Consider the following 17,948-nt stretch of genomic DNA (forward strand, 5'->3'; position numbering starts at 1 on the left):
CTCAGATAAGTGCAGCAGATTGAATGACATGACCGAGCATCAGAGTTAAAATTGATTTTACCGCAAGAGAATAATCTCGTACATTTACATTGTTATGGAGGGGAAATAAACAAAGATCATGCACTGCAAATTGCTACTTACAAGATACACGCTGATTTCTCTAAGTGCTTTTATTTTCCACTTGTGTGTTAAGCCACCAAAAAAAAAAATAATTTCATTATGAGAATAAGTGTAAACTTACTTTTCATATATGACAAATAAACTTGAAACTGAGCTATCCGGGATGTTTTTTTAAGACTATATGATAGAAGACTACAGAATAAAAATACTGGAAAAAACGGCAAAATAATAAGTATTGTCACTTGATTAAAAAAAAGCGTTTGGTTATTTTCTTTAATTTGCTTTTGACTCATGATTGGTGATGTTGCAATATTGCCTGTTGTTAAGAATATGTGTTCTTATACATATTCTTAACATGTCAAAATATGTATAAGAATATTATTATATTATTATGAAAAGTTGTATTATTAATTATTAATATTATTATTATGAAAATTATGTATCATAATAGATTATTATTGATATTAATATTATAAGAATATTGTTATAATTATTAAGATTAATATTATTATGTTAAGAATAATACAATAAGAATATGTATTATTTTCAACAATAATACATATTGTTAAGTATATGTATCACAAGTAAACCGTTTTTGTGCTATGAGTGAAACATTATTCGCTGCACTTTTATTACAGTGGTTATTATTGCCATGTATTACAGAGAGACCCTGCTGAGGAGGCTCTGAAGAGCAGCAACATGAACCTGGACCAGGCCATGAGTAAGTCTCCACTGTGGCTCAAGGTTCTCCATATGTGTTGTGAATACTGTGATTGGAATTGCCTTTACTCAAAGGGAAACGGTCATAATGTTCAACATTCTCTCTCTCTCTCTCTATATATATATTTTGTTGGGATAGCACTCCATTAGCAGCCATAATACTGAGCAGTCTTCTCTGTGCATCTTTGAAAAGGCACCGGTGACGTCACTAGCAGACAGTTGTTGAATATGAAAACTTACTGCTGTGTTTGCTCATAGGCTGCATTGTATAAGGATATACAAATTACGTGATTAAATTACAGATTACTACATGAAGCTGTGTATGAAAATGTGAATGACAACACTACGTACAGCAGAATAATGTAGTGATGTTATTTGCATTTTTTTATATACAGTGCAGCCTTTCAGCAAACCCAGGAGGTAAATTTTCATATTCACAGATTGTCTGATAGTGATGTCGGCAGTGGACACAGTTTCAGCAGCATTTCAGAAACATACAGAAGATGGCTCAGTATTATTTATAGATGCTAATGGAGTGTTATCCTTTAAACATGTACAGACAGGTAATGTTGAAGATGGTGATTGACTGATTCCCTTTTAATGTTACAGCTCCCATTTGCAGCCATTTTGCTTTCCTGCCAGTACGCATTGGGTTAAATAGCAGTCAGTCAAACTTGATTTATATAGCACATTCAGTACATACAAATGCAATACACGTTATAGAACAGATTAAAAAGTATATATATACAGAATAAATTGGCCAATAAACTGAGACAGGCGAGGGGAAAGGTGACATGCCAATGTCAGCCCGCTAAACTCTGTGGATAGACTTGTGAGAAACTAGGGCAAGGTGCTTTACTGCAGCTGACACCTTCAGTCAACCCACAACACCATCGCTGTCCTCGTCATCAATACAACTTTTTTTTCACCTTTTTTAAAAATGTAAGTGAGAGGGGACAGGCTAAAAATGAGGGCTTACGTACTCGTTAACCTCTGTGCATTCCTGTCTCTTCTCAGGTGCTCTGTTGGAGAAGAAGACAGAGCTGGACAAGCGGGGCATGGGCATGACTGATTACAGCAATGGCATGAACAAAACCCTGCTGTGCCGCCCCCCTGTCCTGTCCAAGGACCCTTCTGACCGTAGCCCCTTCCTTGACAAGGTATAGTACCTCCCAAACCCCTACTGTAACACAACACGAAGAGCCCATAGGGCTGTGGCATTGATGAGGTTTTTGTTTCTCTCTTCAGGATGGTGTTTTGGTGGATGATACCCCCCCATCACCGTTTCTGCCTTCCCCCAGCCTGAAGCTCCCCCTGGCCAACAGCAGCCTGCCTGGGCAGGGTCTGGGACAGGGCAATCCGGGGCTGGCCATGCAAAACTTGAACAACAGACAGGTAGCATAAATGGCATCAAATGAAAGTGTCCATCTTGACAGAGCTCAGGGCTCTAAATTCTGCATGGCTGAACCAGATATCCAGCGTACACCCATTTTACCCAGCACTTACACCAAAAACGTCATGAGCGCAGGGTTAGATTCGCAAAATATTCTCAGCATTTGAAACATTTTCATTCCCATTTGGAGCGACAACCACTCCACTTGGGTTTCTGTTGTAGCTGTGATTTTAACCAGTTGACAGCTATGCATGGCAATATTTTAAAATGTCCAATGTGGGTAGAGCTGTTTCTTATCCAGCTGGAAGTGACTAACTTATCTTTATTAAAGCTAGTAAATATTTGAGCTTGAAAGAAAAGGGAGTAAAAATGACTGGATATACGTAGGTGTGGTTGGTGGGTGCTGAGGCATAATGACAATCAATAGCTTATTAGTACATACTAATAAACAGGGAACAGGGAAAACACTAATTAACACACAGTATAAGCAAAACATTCATTCAGTTTTCGATGTCTGTAGATGCCCAGTGGAATGTTTGGCAGTAGCGGAGCAGCACAAGCCCGGGCCATGCAGCAGCAGCAGGCGCCTCCTCAGCCACCAGTGCCACCTCTCAGCTCCTCCCAGCCTAGTCTACGTGCTCAAGTGCCTCAGTTTCTCTCCCCTCAGGTGAACACAAATGCACACACATTTAAAGGAAAATTTCACCACTCATAAGGCACACATCAAGGAAGTACAGATGGTCTGTATTTTCTGTTAAAACTTGAACTGCTTAAGGCATCTGGGTGGCGCGGCGGTCTATTCTGTTGCCGACCAACACGGGGATTGCCAGTTCGAATCCCCGTGTTACCTCCAGCTTGGTCGAGCGTCCCAACGGACACAACTAGCCGTGTCTGTGGGTGGGAAGCCGGATGTGGGTATGTGTCCTGGTTGCCGCACTAGCCCCTCCTCTGGTCAGTCAGGGCATCTGTGGGGAATAGCATGATCCTCCCACGCGCTACGTCCCCCCTGGTGAAACTCCTCACTGTCAGGTGAAAAGAAGCGGCTGGCGACTCCACATGTATCAGTGGGGGCATGTGGTAGTCTGCAGCCCTCCTCAGCTTGGCAGAGGGGGTGGAGCAGCAACTAGGACAGCTAGGAAGAGTAGGGTAATTGGCTGGATACAACTGGGAAGAAAAAAAAGGGGGGGGGACTTGAACTGCTGATGATGAGATGAGATGAACTGCTTTAGTGAAACTCATATTTACAGAGAAAATGGTCTTTTCCTGTTCAGAGAGCCAGTCCTACAGTTAATACATGTACCAGCAAGCGTTGCGTGTGGACACAGCTGTCTTGACAAGCCGCTTCAGATGTACTGCTTCCAATACACCCACACAGCCTATCTCTCTCCTCTAGTCTCTTCGTTTTTTTCTTCCCAAATATATGACATCATTTGACGCGATGTCCTTAGGCAGTGCTAACAGAGAACAACTGAGTTTATGCACATGGGGTAAATTTGGTCAAGCTAATCACCATCATCTATTTGATTGTATGGCATACTAGTTACTGAGCCTAGTGTTGTTTTTAAGTGCAGTCCTTTTATGCACAGTGTGGGTAGCTCTTGCTCAGTATGAACACAGATGTTCAGTAGAATGGTGTTTTGGATTTGTTACGGTCAGTGAGCAGCACCTCAGCCTTTTCCTCTCAAGTTTTCTCGGCAGTCCTATCTGCTCTGGCCGCTCTCTCTGTCTACTGGTTTCACTCAGTCCCCATGTGTGTGTGTGCGCGTGTATACCGGCCACAGTTTCACACAGCTTTCACACCCGTCACTGCGTGTTTACTTAATTTAGGGCAGGTGCATCTACTGAGATGGTAGAGCCACTCTCATGCACACATATATATATAGATAGATAGATATTTGTGTACACACATACACAGCCTCAGTAAGTGTTTCCGTTTCTTTTCCATCACACGTAATGCTTAACCTTTACCTAACCCCAGATCCCAAAGTGAGCCGGAGTCTGCACTGTTGTTGACGACCATAAATGGTCCTTATAAGTCTGTTCTTGGTTTCTGAATGCAACTCGTCGTATCTGTTTCTGGACTTACACTTTCGCATCAGTTGATAGTTTTCCATGCCTGCAGCTGTTCTTGTAGAGTTGTGAGGTTTGCGGCAACTGACTTCCCGCCTCCTTTTTTTCCGTCTGTTCTTCTGCGCCCTCTAGGTTCAAGCACAGCTCTTGCAGTTTGCAGCAAAAAACATTGGTCTGAACCCTGCACTTTTAACCTCACCAATAAACCCTCAGCAAATGACCCTGTTGTACCAACTTCAGCAGCTGCAAATGGTGAGTCAGCCCCCCACCCCCTTCTCTCTGCATTAGTACAGCTCTTGCACACAGGCCTGGAGCAGAGACAGCTGGCTGGGGATTAAATTCAAAGGGCCAGTCTTCAATTTGAACTGAAATGAGAATGAAGGCTCCACCACAGAAAACACACTTTTTTTTAAAACTTTTTTCCCTCAATTTTCAACATAATTTCTCATAGTAATTTACAAGAGTAAAGAAAATAATGAATATTTTTACAGTTAGTTATAAATGAGCTACAAATAAATTGTTACAAAAATGTTAGTGTTACATGTATGTTGTACAAATGTCCATCCATCCATTATCCAAGCCGTTTATCCCAATTGGGGTCGCGGGATGCTGGAGCCTATCCCAGCGAGTCACTGGGCAGCAGGCGGGGAGACACCCTGGACAGGCCGCCAGTCCATCACAGGGCCAACACATTCACATCTACAGACAATTTAGTAAAAAATTGTACAAATGTGATGGAATATATTTGTTCCATTTTTAGTTTCAGTGGGTTGAGACATTTGATTTTACCAAAGCTCACTTCACACCTACAAATGAGAACTCTAATGCTCCAACTCCTTTGCTCCCCTCTTCCTTTTTTTGCAGGCGTACCAGCGTTTACAAATCCAGCAGCAGATGATGCAGGCACAGCGCAATGTTTCCGGCCCTATCAGACAACAAGAGCAGCAAGTGAGTCAACGCAGACACTCACACATACACACACCCACACTATTACTCAAGAGGCAGGAAGATAGACAGACGGTACAAGTATTGAAGTGATTCATTTCTCATAGAGCATGATGGCCATATGACCACTGTCTTGTAAGGTACTCACAAGGTGTTCACAAAAGCAAAGGCATAAACAATGCTGAAAGCATCTGGAGGTTGAGTAAGCTTATGTTTCTGGCATGAAGGAGAAGTTGGCTAACAATTAGGCATTGGCTAATAACTTCTCCTTTCTTAGAAATGTGTTAGTGCTGCACAAAACCTTTACGCATCAGGCTTCACCTTCATCAGAGGTATTCAGCTATGTGCCATGGAGAGCCATGTGTATGTAGGTTTTCAGTCCATCCCAACAGTGCACCATCTGATTTCACAGATTAGTCCTCCTTTGTCCTTGTTGTAGATGTGTTTATTAGTGAAATCAGAAGGTGTAGTGTTGGGTTGAAAAGAAAACCTGCATATATACATGGCCCTCCGTGGCACATGGTTGAGTGTTACTGCACTGGATAATAGAAAAAGGGTAGATTTTAAGAGTCTGTCTGTTTCTTCCCTTCACTATTTCTCTCAGTGTTGCCGTCCCACCTCTCCTGCCATCCTCCTTTTCACATGCTATTCTCTTCCACTTACCTCTTCATATATCCAACACCAGCAACACCTTCACTTTCACATCCCCCCCTCTTTTTTCCTTTTGATCCTCATTTTTGTCATTCATTCCTCCTTCTCCATATCCCAAGGACTCCTCAGCCGCTGGCCCTCTCCAGCTGACTCTCCTTTTGTTGTTCCTCACTCCACCTTTCTATGCCTGCTGTTCCAACTCCCCTCGCTTCTCCCTCTCCCTTGCTCAATCTCTTTGCTGTTTTCCTCTTTTCTGCCTTTTTGTTTCAATTTATTTTCTTTACCTCCATTACATGCCCTCTCTACTTCTGTCTGTGTTTGCCTTCATCACCCTCTCATCCAACTCTGTTAATTAAAGCCACCCAATTGGGTCAGAATCTACTCTGTTTACAGTGTTGCAAGTATTGTTTTCCTGTTGTTGAACAACCATGTTTCTCAACTGTGCATGTGTGACTACTATTGCATAAATGACCAAATAGCGGAAATTGTGAATCTTATTTTCCCCATTCATTTATTTTTTTAGTTCTTGGTTTTTGCATTCTGTCCAAATACCTTTGCTTCCCCAATCCCTGTATTCACTTGTCAACTTGGATATTCTTTGATACATCATGATATTTATAGATATTAATATTTACAGATATTATAGTCAGCTACTTATAGATATCCTCACAGAGAATCTATTATATTCGTATTGTTGATTTCTACCTTAGAACCTTGTTTATTTATGTTCCTTGTGGTAAGCATGCCAAAATGCCAAATTCCCTACATGTGCATACACATAGTTGCGCATAAAGATTTCTCATAATGACGTGATTGACACTGTCACACATTTTTTCCTCTCGCCTAGGTTGCACGTACAATCACCAACATGCAGCAGCAGATCCAGCAGCACCAGAGACAGCTGTACCAGGCACTGCTGATGAAGCAGCAGCAGCCTCCCTCACACTCCTCTTCCTCCTCCGCCGGCCTGCATCCCCCTGGTAGCACCACTGGTGGCCCTGGCCCCTGTAAATCAGCCCTGGACCCTTTCCCAGGCCCACACCAGGCCCCAGGCCTCTCTGACACACTGCACACCAAAGAGTCACCATCCTCACCCAATGCCTACAGCACCTACCCTCTCTGTGAGTTGGTGATGGTAAACAAGTGATTCAGCAAATGCCACAGCAAGAAATGTCACAGTATTTGGCGTCTTTCTTTTTAGAGTACAAACAACTGTCCCTTCACTGAGGGTGTTCTCCACAATACCTGAAATAATTTTAGATTTTGCAACAGTTGCAACAAATCTGTATGGGCACATGGGCACTTGGACAGTTGCAGTTGTGTATTTTAGTGCATGTTCTGACTCTAACAGAAGTACTTTTTGACACTTTTTAAGATTTTTTTTTTCAATTTTAGCACTTGAGATCTCTTTGAGTCCTGAAACCTGAGCAGCTTCTTTGGCTCAGCTTGTTTTTCCTGTGGCCCTCAAAAACAAATTAAATTAAATTTCATTTTAAGTAAACTGCAGCTAATGGTTGACATTTGAGATCTCCATGAGTCCTAACACCATTCACTCACAGCGGCCCTTTTTTTAAGCGATTGTTTCCGCACATTTTGAAGAAACAATCTCATAGCCACAAGCACTTCTCTTGAGGTCATCATATGATGTGAGAAGAGTAGATTTTCAGTAAAGGCACCACAATGAGATCAACAGTGCTGATTGTGTCAGACATGTTAATGCTCTGCCTGTCTATTGCCCCCCCCCCAACTTTTTTCTTTTCAATAGTGAGTCAAACAAGAGTTGGGCGATATGTCGAAATAATACCATTATCATGATATCGATATCCCAGACAAGACTCATTATCATCTGGGATTTTGGTTTTGGTAGTGTTGCGTTATAACTTAATTGTTGTCATTTCCTGGTCTTAAAAGGCCGCTTTACATGGAAGTGATCCATTTTTTTTTCTTCAAATTATTGTACTTAAAGCTGAGTGAAATGAACAATGAATGCCTCTACCTGCTTGGTCATCATATGCACATTACTATTGGTCATTTCTCAAATTTTGTTTTTTTCTAGTAAAATGTCATGAAAACACTAAGTCATCCTCAAAGTATTGCCACATTATCGCCCGAAGGCTAACAAACTGCGAATTCACACACGCTTCCATTCTCGCAACAGTTTTGAAACAACAATTAAAAAACAGCTACTTCGAGATTCTTCCAATAGACCCCACATCGACCACATCTATTGAAATTGCAGCTTAACTGTATGTTTGTTTCTGTTCTTCTTGGTTCAGCTGAGCCTTGTGAGTTTGTGCAAATGCATGCAGTTACGTGACATGGACATTGACGCACAAAGCGTGTTAGAAAGCGTGTTAGAAACCTCCTGTCTTTTCATACACAGCTGGACTGAATCCAAACATGAATGTAAACTGCATGGATGTTGGGGGCCTGTCCCTGAAAGAGCACCCCCAGCCCCAATCCCGTTTGTCCCAGTGGACACACCCCAACACCATCGACAACCTCTCTGGAAACTCCACACACATGGAGAACAACCTCAATAAGCATGGTAAGGGGAGGATAAGAATTTTCTACTTGTTTGCCTTTGTTCAAAAACTCAAGTAAATACTTGTTTTTAGCCTGTCTCTACCGTCTCACAATTATAAAAAGGGGTATAGATGTAGAGGACAGTGGTGGCGGTAATAAAACATGAAACATTACTCAGAATTGTCTGGAAACCTGTTTCTGAGGTACATGTTCTGGGTGAACTTTTTTTTGGGGGGGGGGTTCCCTCCCCTTTTGCTCCCCAATTGTACTTGACCAATTACCCCACTCTTCTGAGCCGTCCCGGTCACTGCTGCACCCCCCTCTGCCAATCTGGGGAGGGCTGCAGACTACCACATGCCTCCTCCGATACATGTGGAGTCACCAGCTGCTTCTTTTCACCTGACAGTGAGGAGTTTCGACAGCGGGATGTAATGTAGCGCATGGGAGGATCACGCTATTCCCCCCAGTCCCCCCTCCCCAGAACAGGTGCCCCGACCGACCAGAGGAGTTGCTAGTGCAGCGACCAGGACACATACCCACATCCGGCTTCCCACCTGCAGACACAGCCAATTGCGTCTGTAGGGACGCCCAACCAAGCCAGAGGTAACACGGAGATTCGAACCGGGATCCCCGTGTTGTAGGCAACAGAATAGACCGCTACTCTACCTGGACGCCCCAGAGGATGAACTCATTGAATTATTTCAGGCAGCTACCCTGACACAAAGCGATTTAGTGACACTACCTCTTTTAGCTTTTTTTTTTTTTTTCATAAGTTATTTCCGTCTGCGGGAACAAAATTATTAAAAATCGGACCACAGTCAGAAACGTTGCCACATGCATACTTTTGTGCACCTGCTGCTGTGTTTTGCTCATCTATGTTTATTGATGCTGTAAAACTTATCTCCTCGAGTCCTGCTGTTATTTCTCAGTGCTTCCCGTTTTTCACACAGTTTACCCACATGTAGAGTTGTCTGAGAATCTTCACGCCACATGTGCTCATTTTGAAGTGTGAACCCTCTTGCTCTCTTCTTTGTGTGAAGGGTGTGGGGGTGATTTTCACCAAACCAACACAATATCAGCACTACAGTCAGCAAACGTGCAAACACGATTTTCGCTCATCTTGATATGTGGGAACCTTTTTAACGATGAAGAGGTGTGAGGTTTGTGTACGTAATATGGGTACATTGGCTGTTGGACAATGGACCAGTTTTGGGTAGGATGTGAGGAACTTAGTCATGAAAACGTTGATATTTGCATAATAAAGGATAAAAGAAAGAGGTTTAGATGCGGGTTGAACCAAGGTTATTCACTTTGATATTACATATATTATTATGTCTGTAATCTGGCCAATGGGAAAAAGCTCAATGTACAGCCATTTTACAGTATACCTTTTTTGGCATTTCTTGAATTATTTAGATGGTACAGTAGAGCGGGAGATAGTGTTTGTCTTTCTTTCTTTCTGCTTGACTGTCTGTCTAGTATATATTCTGTTTGTTGCTTATATATACACTCACTGGCCACTTTATTAGGTACACCTTGCTAGTACCGGGTTGGACCCTCTTTTGCCTTCAGAACTGCCTTAATCCTTCGTGGCATAGATTCAACAAGGTACTGGAAACATTCCTCAGAGAGTTTGGTCCATATTGACATGATAGCATCACGCATTTGCTGCAGATTTGTCGGCTGCACATCCATGATGCGAATCTCCCGGTCCACCACATCCCAAAGGTGCTCTATTGGATTGAGATCTGGTGACTGTGAAGGCCATTTGAGTACAGTGAACTCATTGTCATGTTCAAGAAACCAGTCTGAGATGATTCGAGCTTTATGACATGGCGCGTTATCCTGCTGGAAGTAGCCATCAGAAGATGGGAACACTGTGGTCATAAAGGGATGGACATGGTCAGCAACAATACTCAGGTAGGCTGTGGCGTTGACACGATGCTCAGTTGGTACTAAGGGGCCCAAAGTGTGCCAAGAAAATATCCCCCACACCATTACACCACCACCACCAGCCTGAACCGTTGATACAAGGCAGGATGGATCCATGCTTTCATGTTGTTGACGCCAAATTCTGACCCTACCATCCGAATGTCGCAGCAGAAATCGAGACTCATCAGACCAGGCAACGTTTTTCCAATCTTCTATTGTCCAATTTTGGTGAGCCTGTGCGAATTGTAGCCTCAGTTTCCTGTTCTTAGCTGACAGGAGTGGCACCCGATGTGGTCTTCTGTTGCTGTAGCCCATCTGCCTCAAGGTTCGACGTGTTGTGCGTTCAGAGATGCTCTTCTGCATACCTCGGTTGTAATGAGTGGTTATTTGAGTTACTGTTGCCTTTCTGTCAGCTCAAACCAGTCTGGCCATTCTCCTCTGACCTCTGGCATCAACAAGGCATTTTCGCCCACAGAACTGCCGATCACTGGATATTTTCTCTTTTTCGGACCATTCTCTGTAAACCCTAGAGATGGTTGTGTGTGAAAATCCCAGTAGATCAGCAGTTTCTGAAATACTCAGACCAGCCCGTCTGGCACCAACAACCATGCCACGTTCAAAGTCACTTAAATCACCTTTCTTCCCCATTCTGATGCTTGGTTTGAACTGCAGCAGATCGTCTTGACCATGCCTAAATGCATTGGGTTGCTGCCATGTGATTGGCTGATTAGAAATTTGCGTTAACGAGCAGTTGGACAGGTGTGCCTAATAAAGTGGCCGGTGAGTGTATATATATATATAGAGAGAGAGAGAGAGAGAGAGAGAGAGAGAGAGAGAGAGAGAGAGAGAGAGAGAGAGAGTGCATCTTTCCTATATTTATTCTTTTTTTTTTTTGGGCGGCACAGTGGTTTGTGTGGTCGCCTCACAGCAAAAAGGTACTGGGTTCAAGCCCCGAGGTAGTCCAACCTTGGGGGTCGTCCCGGGTCATCCTCTGGTGGAGTTTGCATGTTCTCCCTGTGTCTGTGTGGGTTTTCTCCAGGTGTTCCGGTTTCCTCCCACAGTCCAAAGACATGTAGGTCAGGTGAATCTGCCATACTAAATTGTCCCTAGGTGCGTGTGTGTGTGTGTGTGTGTGTGTGTGTGTGTGAGAGAGAGAGAGAGAGAGAGAGAGAGAGAGAGAGAGAGAGAGAGAGAGAGAGAGAGAGAGAGAGAGAGAGAGAGAGAGAGAGAGAGAGAGAGAGAGAGAGAGTCGGCCCTGTGATGACCTGGCGGCCTGTCCAGGGTGTCTCCCCGCCTGCTGCCCAATGACTGCTGGGATAGGCTCCAGCATCCCCGCAACCCGGAGAGAAGGAAAAGCGGTTTGGATAACGGATGGATGGATTATTCATTTTTATCTGTTCTTGTGTAAAGTGCATAGCATTTTTATCTGCCAAATTATCTATAAAAAGTTTGAATGACTGATGAGGGGAAAGAAGGTCAAGAGAAGGGGTTGAAGGCAACACAGGTGCTGAGATGGCTTTGAAACCCAGGATATTACTGTCAGGTCCAACACCAACTGGTTTGAAAGTTATCTGGTCGAGCTGCCAAGGTGCCCCCATTATACAGTGCTTCTGATTTACCTGTGTTAATGTGGCCTCACGATGCTTTAAAGCCTTATTCTAAGGTGGTCTTGTTTTTCCTCGCTTCTCATGTCAGGTGCCATATCTGCTGCCTCCACCCTGGGGCCCCCTGGAAAGCCCCCCCAGCTGGAGGACTCGTACAGCCCCTACAATCTGATGTCCAGCTCTGAGTCCCCCAGCAGCCCCTTGGTACCCCCAGACAGCTGGGGCCAGAGCAAGACCCCCAACGAAAAGCTCTCCAATGGAACAAACATCAACTGGCCCCCAGGTCAGGAGCCAATAAACACACAGCCTAGACAGGAATACATCTCTCTCTGTCTCTCTCATATCTCGAGTTTGTTGACAATATTATATATGATTTGATATGACATGAATGGAGTGCAGAATAAAAAATTTTTTTTTTATTAAAAACAGAAATTTTGTCAATTGAAACTTTACTGCATTGTTCAAAAGTGTACTGTATTTTGAGGGCTTCACCCTCATTTTAACATTTAGTCTGGCAGTGGTAGCACTATTCTTCTAGTGTTTGTCCATCACTGCTGGTTGTATATCATGCAGATTGACTAATCAACAACACAAAGAGGGGCTTTAACAGTGCAACACCTAAAAAAATGAAGAAAGGTGGAAATAAGTGCTTTATGCATAGGAAATTATGTAGGAAAAACAAAAGAAAATTGTGTGACAATAACATGGGCGGGGGGGGTCTATTCTGTTGCCTACCAACATGGGGCTCGCCGGTTCAAATCCCCGTGTTACCTCTGGCTTGGTCGGCATCCCTACAGACACAATTGGCCGTGTCTGCGGGTGGGAAGCCGGATGTGGGTATGTGTCCTGGTCGCTGCACTAGCGCCTCCTCTGGTCGGTCGGGGTGCCTGTTCGGAGGGGAGGGTGAACTGGGGGGAATAGTGTGAGCCTCCCACATGCTATGTCCCCCTGGTGAAACTCCTGACTGTCAGGTGAAAAGAAGCGGCTGGCGACTCCACTTGTATTGGTGGGGGCATGTGGTAGTCTGCAGCCCTCGCCGGATCGGCAGAGGGGGTTGGAGCAGCGACCTGGACAGCTTGGGAAATAGGGTATTTGGCTGGATACAATTGGGGAGAAAAAAAGAGTAGCATAGGTGAAAAAAATCTAACTTTTCAGAATGAATAGTTATCTCAAAGAGCTCTGCTAGTATCCTCACCCCTTCTGATTTTAAATTCTGTAATTATAGTAATAGGGTGTCTCCCCGCCTGCCGCCCAATGACTGCTGGGATAGGCTCCAGCATCCCCGTGACCCTGAGAGCAGCATAAGCAGTTTGGGTGATAATAGTAATGACAATTAAAACTGAAGAATGATTTAATTTCGAATGATTTAAATCCACTGAGTTTTATGGAGGTCACTGATTGCTCATGAATAAGATGCGATTTTGTGCCTGGATTCAAATTATATGTTGTATCCACTGTTGCTCCTTTGTCTCCCCAGAGTTCTGCCCAGGTGTGCCATGGAAGGGACTTCAGAACATCGACCCTGAAAATGACCCCAACATGACCCCTGGCAGCGTCCCCAGTGGGCCTACGATCAATACAAACATCCACGACGTGAACCGATACTTGCTGAGGGACAGGAGCGGAGGTACAGGCAGTGGAAATCAGAGGACGAAGGGGCAGCACATACGTAGTAGGGACACAAATGTCATTCTTAATATTACCACCGTTAAGATTTACATGCAAACAAATGTTGTTTTTTATACTTTATATTGCTGGCTTATTTAAGACCATTCCAAATCAACAACTATCCATATAATAAAGGCTTTTTTAGTTGCTCATTTTAATGATTACTATCAGGTGAAATGATAGTAATCATCCATGGAACAATTATGAAGCACATAGCCGTTTAAAACTTCAGCATAGAAGTCAAATGCAGAGGAAAAAGGCATACCCTGGGTTTGAAAAGAAGCAATGTTTTTGTGGCCAGCAAGTAGAAATGGTATAACAAGCTTGCAGAAGATATTTACCAACAGATACCACAACATGAGTAAGACTTAAGTTCAGCCATATTTTTCTGCTCTGTGGTGGCCACATAGGTGTGCTGAAATACCACTGCAGTTACTGTGTGTTAACATAGATTTCAGTAAGTGAAACAAGAACTGAGATCTTCAAAATTGATGTTACTTTTTGTAACATCAGATACTAGACTCTAAAAACATTTCCTGTACAGTAGATAACCTTAATGCAAATGAACCATAGTTTTTTCCTCCACTTGGTAAAGTCTGCTGGTCCAAAACAAGCCCTTGCACACATTCTAAAGACTGGATTGAGAAAACTACCGTGCAATGTAGTATTGGTCTCAAAGAATTTGATTGAGATGAATAATTCATTGAGAAAATCATGTGGCTCATTCCGTCTAGCTTGGCAGTAGCTGAACTACTGATAGAATGTGTGCAAACTTCCTCAGACCCTGCTAAATTCTGTTTTTATGGGGCATCCAGGTGGCGTGGCGGTCTAGTCCGTTGCCTACCGACATGAGGATTGCCGTTTCGAATCCCCTGCTACCGCCAGCTTGGTTGGGCGTCCCTACAGACACAATTGGCCGTGTCTGCAGGTGGGAAGCCGGATGTTGGTATGTGTCCTGGTTGCTACACTAGCACCTCCTCTGGTCGGTCGGGGCGCCTGTTCGGGAGGGACGGGGAACTGGGGGGAATAGCGCGATCCTCCCATGTGCTACGTCCCCCTGGCGAAGCTCCTCACTCTCAGGTGAAAAGAAGCAGCTGGCAACGCCACATGTATCGGAGGAGACATGTGGTAGTCTGTGGCCCTCCCCGGATCGACAGAGGGAGTGGAGCAGTGACCAGAATGGTTCAGAAGAGTGGAGTAATTGGCCAAGTACAATTGGGGAGAAATCCAGGAAAAACGTTCTGTTTATATATTTGTCTGTAACTGCTGTTGCCAGCTTAGAAGTATGTAGGTGGAAACCAATAGAGATGAATTTCAAGTGCCACAAAGCTACCTCTGTAGTCCATGCGTGTCATTATTTCTCAAATGGTCCTCTCTGTCTCTCTCCCCATTTCCTTCTCCATTTAAAGGTAAACTGTCAGAGATAAAGTCCACCTGGTCTCAGGGGCCCATCTCCCACAGCCAGGCCTCTCTGTCCCATGAGCTCTGGAAGGTCCCCCAAGGGCCCCGCAGCACCACAGCCCCCTCCCGCCCCCCGCCTGGCCTCACCAACACTAAGCCCTCTTCCACCTGGGGGGGCAACTCGCTTGGCCTGGCCCAAGGCTGGAGCAGTTCGTACTCTTCTGGTGGGTGGCCTCTTCTAATGTTTTTTTGTTTGTTTGTTTTTGAGTTTGGGTAAATGGTCCCAAATCAAATCGGCACACTAAAATGTCATTACATTAAGATAATCTCTGTATTACCTTAGAAAGGAAAAACAAGGGTGTCCGGGTAGAGTAGCAGTCTATTCCGTTGCCTACCAACATGGGGATCGCCGGTTTGAATCCCCGTGTTAACCTCCGACATGGTCGGACGTCCCTACAGACACAATTGGCCGCTGTACTAGCGCCTCCTCTGGTCAGTCAGAGCGCCTGTTCGGGGGGGGAGGGGGAACTGGGGGGAATAGCAAATCCTCCCATGCGCTACGTCCCCCTGGCGAAACTCCTCACTGTCAGGTGAAAAGAAGAGGCTGGCGACTCCACATGCATCAGAGGAGGCATGTGGTAGTCTGCAGCTCTCCCCGGATCGGCAGAGGGAGTGGAGCAGCGACCGGGATGAAGAGTGGGGTAATTGGCCAAATGCAATTGGGGACGAAAAAGGGGGTGGGGTCAATCAAAATAGAAAGGAAAAACAAATTCTCTAATGTTTAGTTTACTGTTGGCGGCCAATAATTTTAACTCGGGTTGAAATATTGAAAACCACAGTAAATTAAAAAACAAAACAATAGTTGCAGTAAATCTCTGCAGTTTTTAAAAGTGAACATTAAAAAGCCAAAGAAGCAAACGTTAACCTCAGCAAAATATTTTGCAGCATCTTTGAATCAAAACTAAAAACCCTAAGGATACATAGGTGTGGCTTCTAAATGCACCGATCACCACAGTCATGTTTCCAGCCTGCATCAAGACCGTAATTTAAAGCTGCTCTTTTTCAAACTGACATCGCGTGGTTTTCCGGTTTTGTTAGAATCCTTAGATACATGTTGTGTGTTACCTTGTTGTGAACTGCTGCATCTAAGGTTATAGTAACTTAAGTTGAAAGCTTGGTTTCAGTGGTTGAACCCCGCGCAGGTGAACTTTGCGACAGGATACAACTGGTGACAAGCAGAGAGAATAGTTCCCTTTCTAACCTTGTGTATTTGTAAAACTCATGTCAGACATTTAAAAGCATCTGCAGGTGCTGGGTGTTGTAAGTGTGTTGATATAAATGTGTTGATTTGACTGTCTGTCTCCCACTGTCAGAGGGCACAACCTGGAGTACAGACAGCTCCAACAGGACCAGCAGCTGGCTGGTGCTAAGGAATCTCACACCACAGGTTGGTGCTCAGTGAAGGGATAAGAAGCAACACAGTGGCTGGTTACACTGAAACTTTCCGCTACCCTGCACTTCTAACACAAGCAGTTTGACAGCAAGTCAGGTTTCTTCCTCCATAGCTACGTTAAAGCATTGCTCAACAGGGTAGTCTCTCAAAACTGTATGGCATCCTGTTTTCACTCAATAAAAATGCATCTTGAGGGAATCTGATAGCCATCAGATTTAGTCAAACCACATAAAAATCCAACTGTTAACAGACCCAAGATGTATTGAAGAAGGATTTAAATCTGGTTTCTCAAACCGCATCCGGAGGTGGTGGTTTGAGAAAACAGAGAAAGAACACAGAGGAGGAAAAGACCAGAAATGCTAAAGTCAAACAGCACATTTTAAGTCAGTTTTATTTGTATAGCCCAATATCACAAATTAAGAAATTTGCCTTGGTGGGCTTTACAGCAATTTAACTCATGTTTAAACTTTTTTTCAAGCATTCACCATCAGAATCCTCAACCAGAATCCATAATTTGTTGTAAGTGCCAGCTGTGTGCGTTTCAGATTGACGGCTCGACTCTGCGGACCCTGTGCATGCAGCATGGCCCCCTCATTACATTCCACCTCAACCTGACCCAGGGCAACGCTGTTGTGCGCTACAGCTCTAAGGATGAAGCTGCCAAGGCCCAAAAGTCCCTGCACATGTAAGCATACAGTACTGTTACTTTTAATAATGTTTAAAGTAGGGATGCACAATATTGGATTTTTGCCAGTATTGTATATGCCAAACTCATTTTGGCTGATTGCCAATGCCGATACCAATATATACACATCTTTTTTTATTTCATCGTAGAAAATACCAGGTGTCCTGTACTGGAATTATGATAATATAACTTAACAGTATTTGATTTAATTTCACACCAGGGGTGTGAGACATATGGCCCACAATGATAAAATATTCATTTCTTCACTTCGCCCACACGCCACCTAAATAAATGTGGTGTAGTTGGCGATCATATCCGCTAGAGGCGCTCCTTCTGCAGGTACCTGGATGCGCTTATACAACCCTGAAATATGGTTCAAATGTCAGAATCTATAGCATCTCCATTTTCAATTCCTTCTTATCGCAAGATCGTACGTGACTCACAGTCGGAGATAGGACGCTGTGAAGACATACACGTCATCTGCCTCTCCCATACATAATTGGTGGATTCGTGGCATCCGGGTAGCATAGTGGTCTATTCTTTTGCCTACCAAAACGGGGAACGCCAGTTCGAATCCCTGTGTTACCTCCGGCTTGGTTGGGTGTCCCTACAGACACGATTGGCCGGGTCTGTGGGTGGGAAGCCGGATGTGGGTATGTGTCCTGGTCGCTGCTGTAGCACCTCCTCTGGTCGGTCGGGGTGCCTGTTCAGGGGGGAGGGGAAACTGGGGGGAATAGCGTGATCCTCCCATGCGCTACGTCCCCCTGGTTAAACTCCTCA

General features: G+C 44.3%; 1 protein-coding gene across 1 annotated transcript in view; it reads left to right on the forward strand.

The window, feature by feature from the left end:
* The window catches only part of tnrc6c2 (trinucleotide repeat containing adaptor 6C2), a 188,651-nt gene that overhangs the window by 169,077 nt on the left and 1,626 nt on the right, over window positions 1–17,948 (forward strand). The window contains exons 12-24 of the mRNA XM_056280539.1: window positions 784–841; window positions 1,858–2,000; window positions 2,089–2,235; window positions 2,754–2,900; window positions 4,436–4,555; window positions 5,168–5,251; window positions 6,747–7,020; window positions 8,283–8,447; window positions 12,053–12,244; window positions 13,439–13,588; window positions 15,039–15,254; window positions 16,404–16,477; window positions 17,029–17,168. Coding sequence (XP_056136514.1) covers window positions 784–841; window positions 1,858–2,000; window positions 2,089–2,235; window positions 2,754–2,900; window positions 4,436–4,555; window positions 5,168–5,251; window positions 6,747–7,020; window positions 8,283–8,447; window positions 12,053–12,244; window positions 13,439–13,588; window positions 15,039–15,254; window positions 16,404–16,477; window positions 17,029–17,168 — 1,910 coding nt within the window. The remainder of the gene's footprint in view (window positions 1–783; window positions 842–1,857; window positions 2,001–2,088; window positions 2,236–2,753; window positions 2,901–4,435; window positions 4,556–5,167; window positions 5,252–6,746; window positions 7,021–8,282; window positions 8,448–12,052; window positions 12,245–13,438; window positions 13,589–15,038; window positions 15,255–16,403; window positions 16,478–17,028; window positions 17,169–17,948) is intronic.

This window comes from Lampris incognitus, chromosome 5 (genome assembly GCF_029633865.1).
Source record: "Lampris incognitus isolate fLamInc1 chromosome 5, fLamInc1.hap2, whole genome shotgun sequence".
NCBI classification, from domain to species: domain Eukaryota; kingdom Metazoa; phylum Chordata; class Actinopteri; order Lampriformes; family Lampridae; genus Lampris; species Lampris incognitus.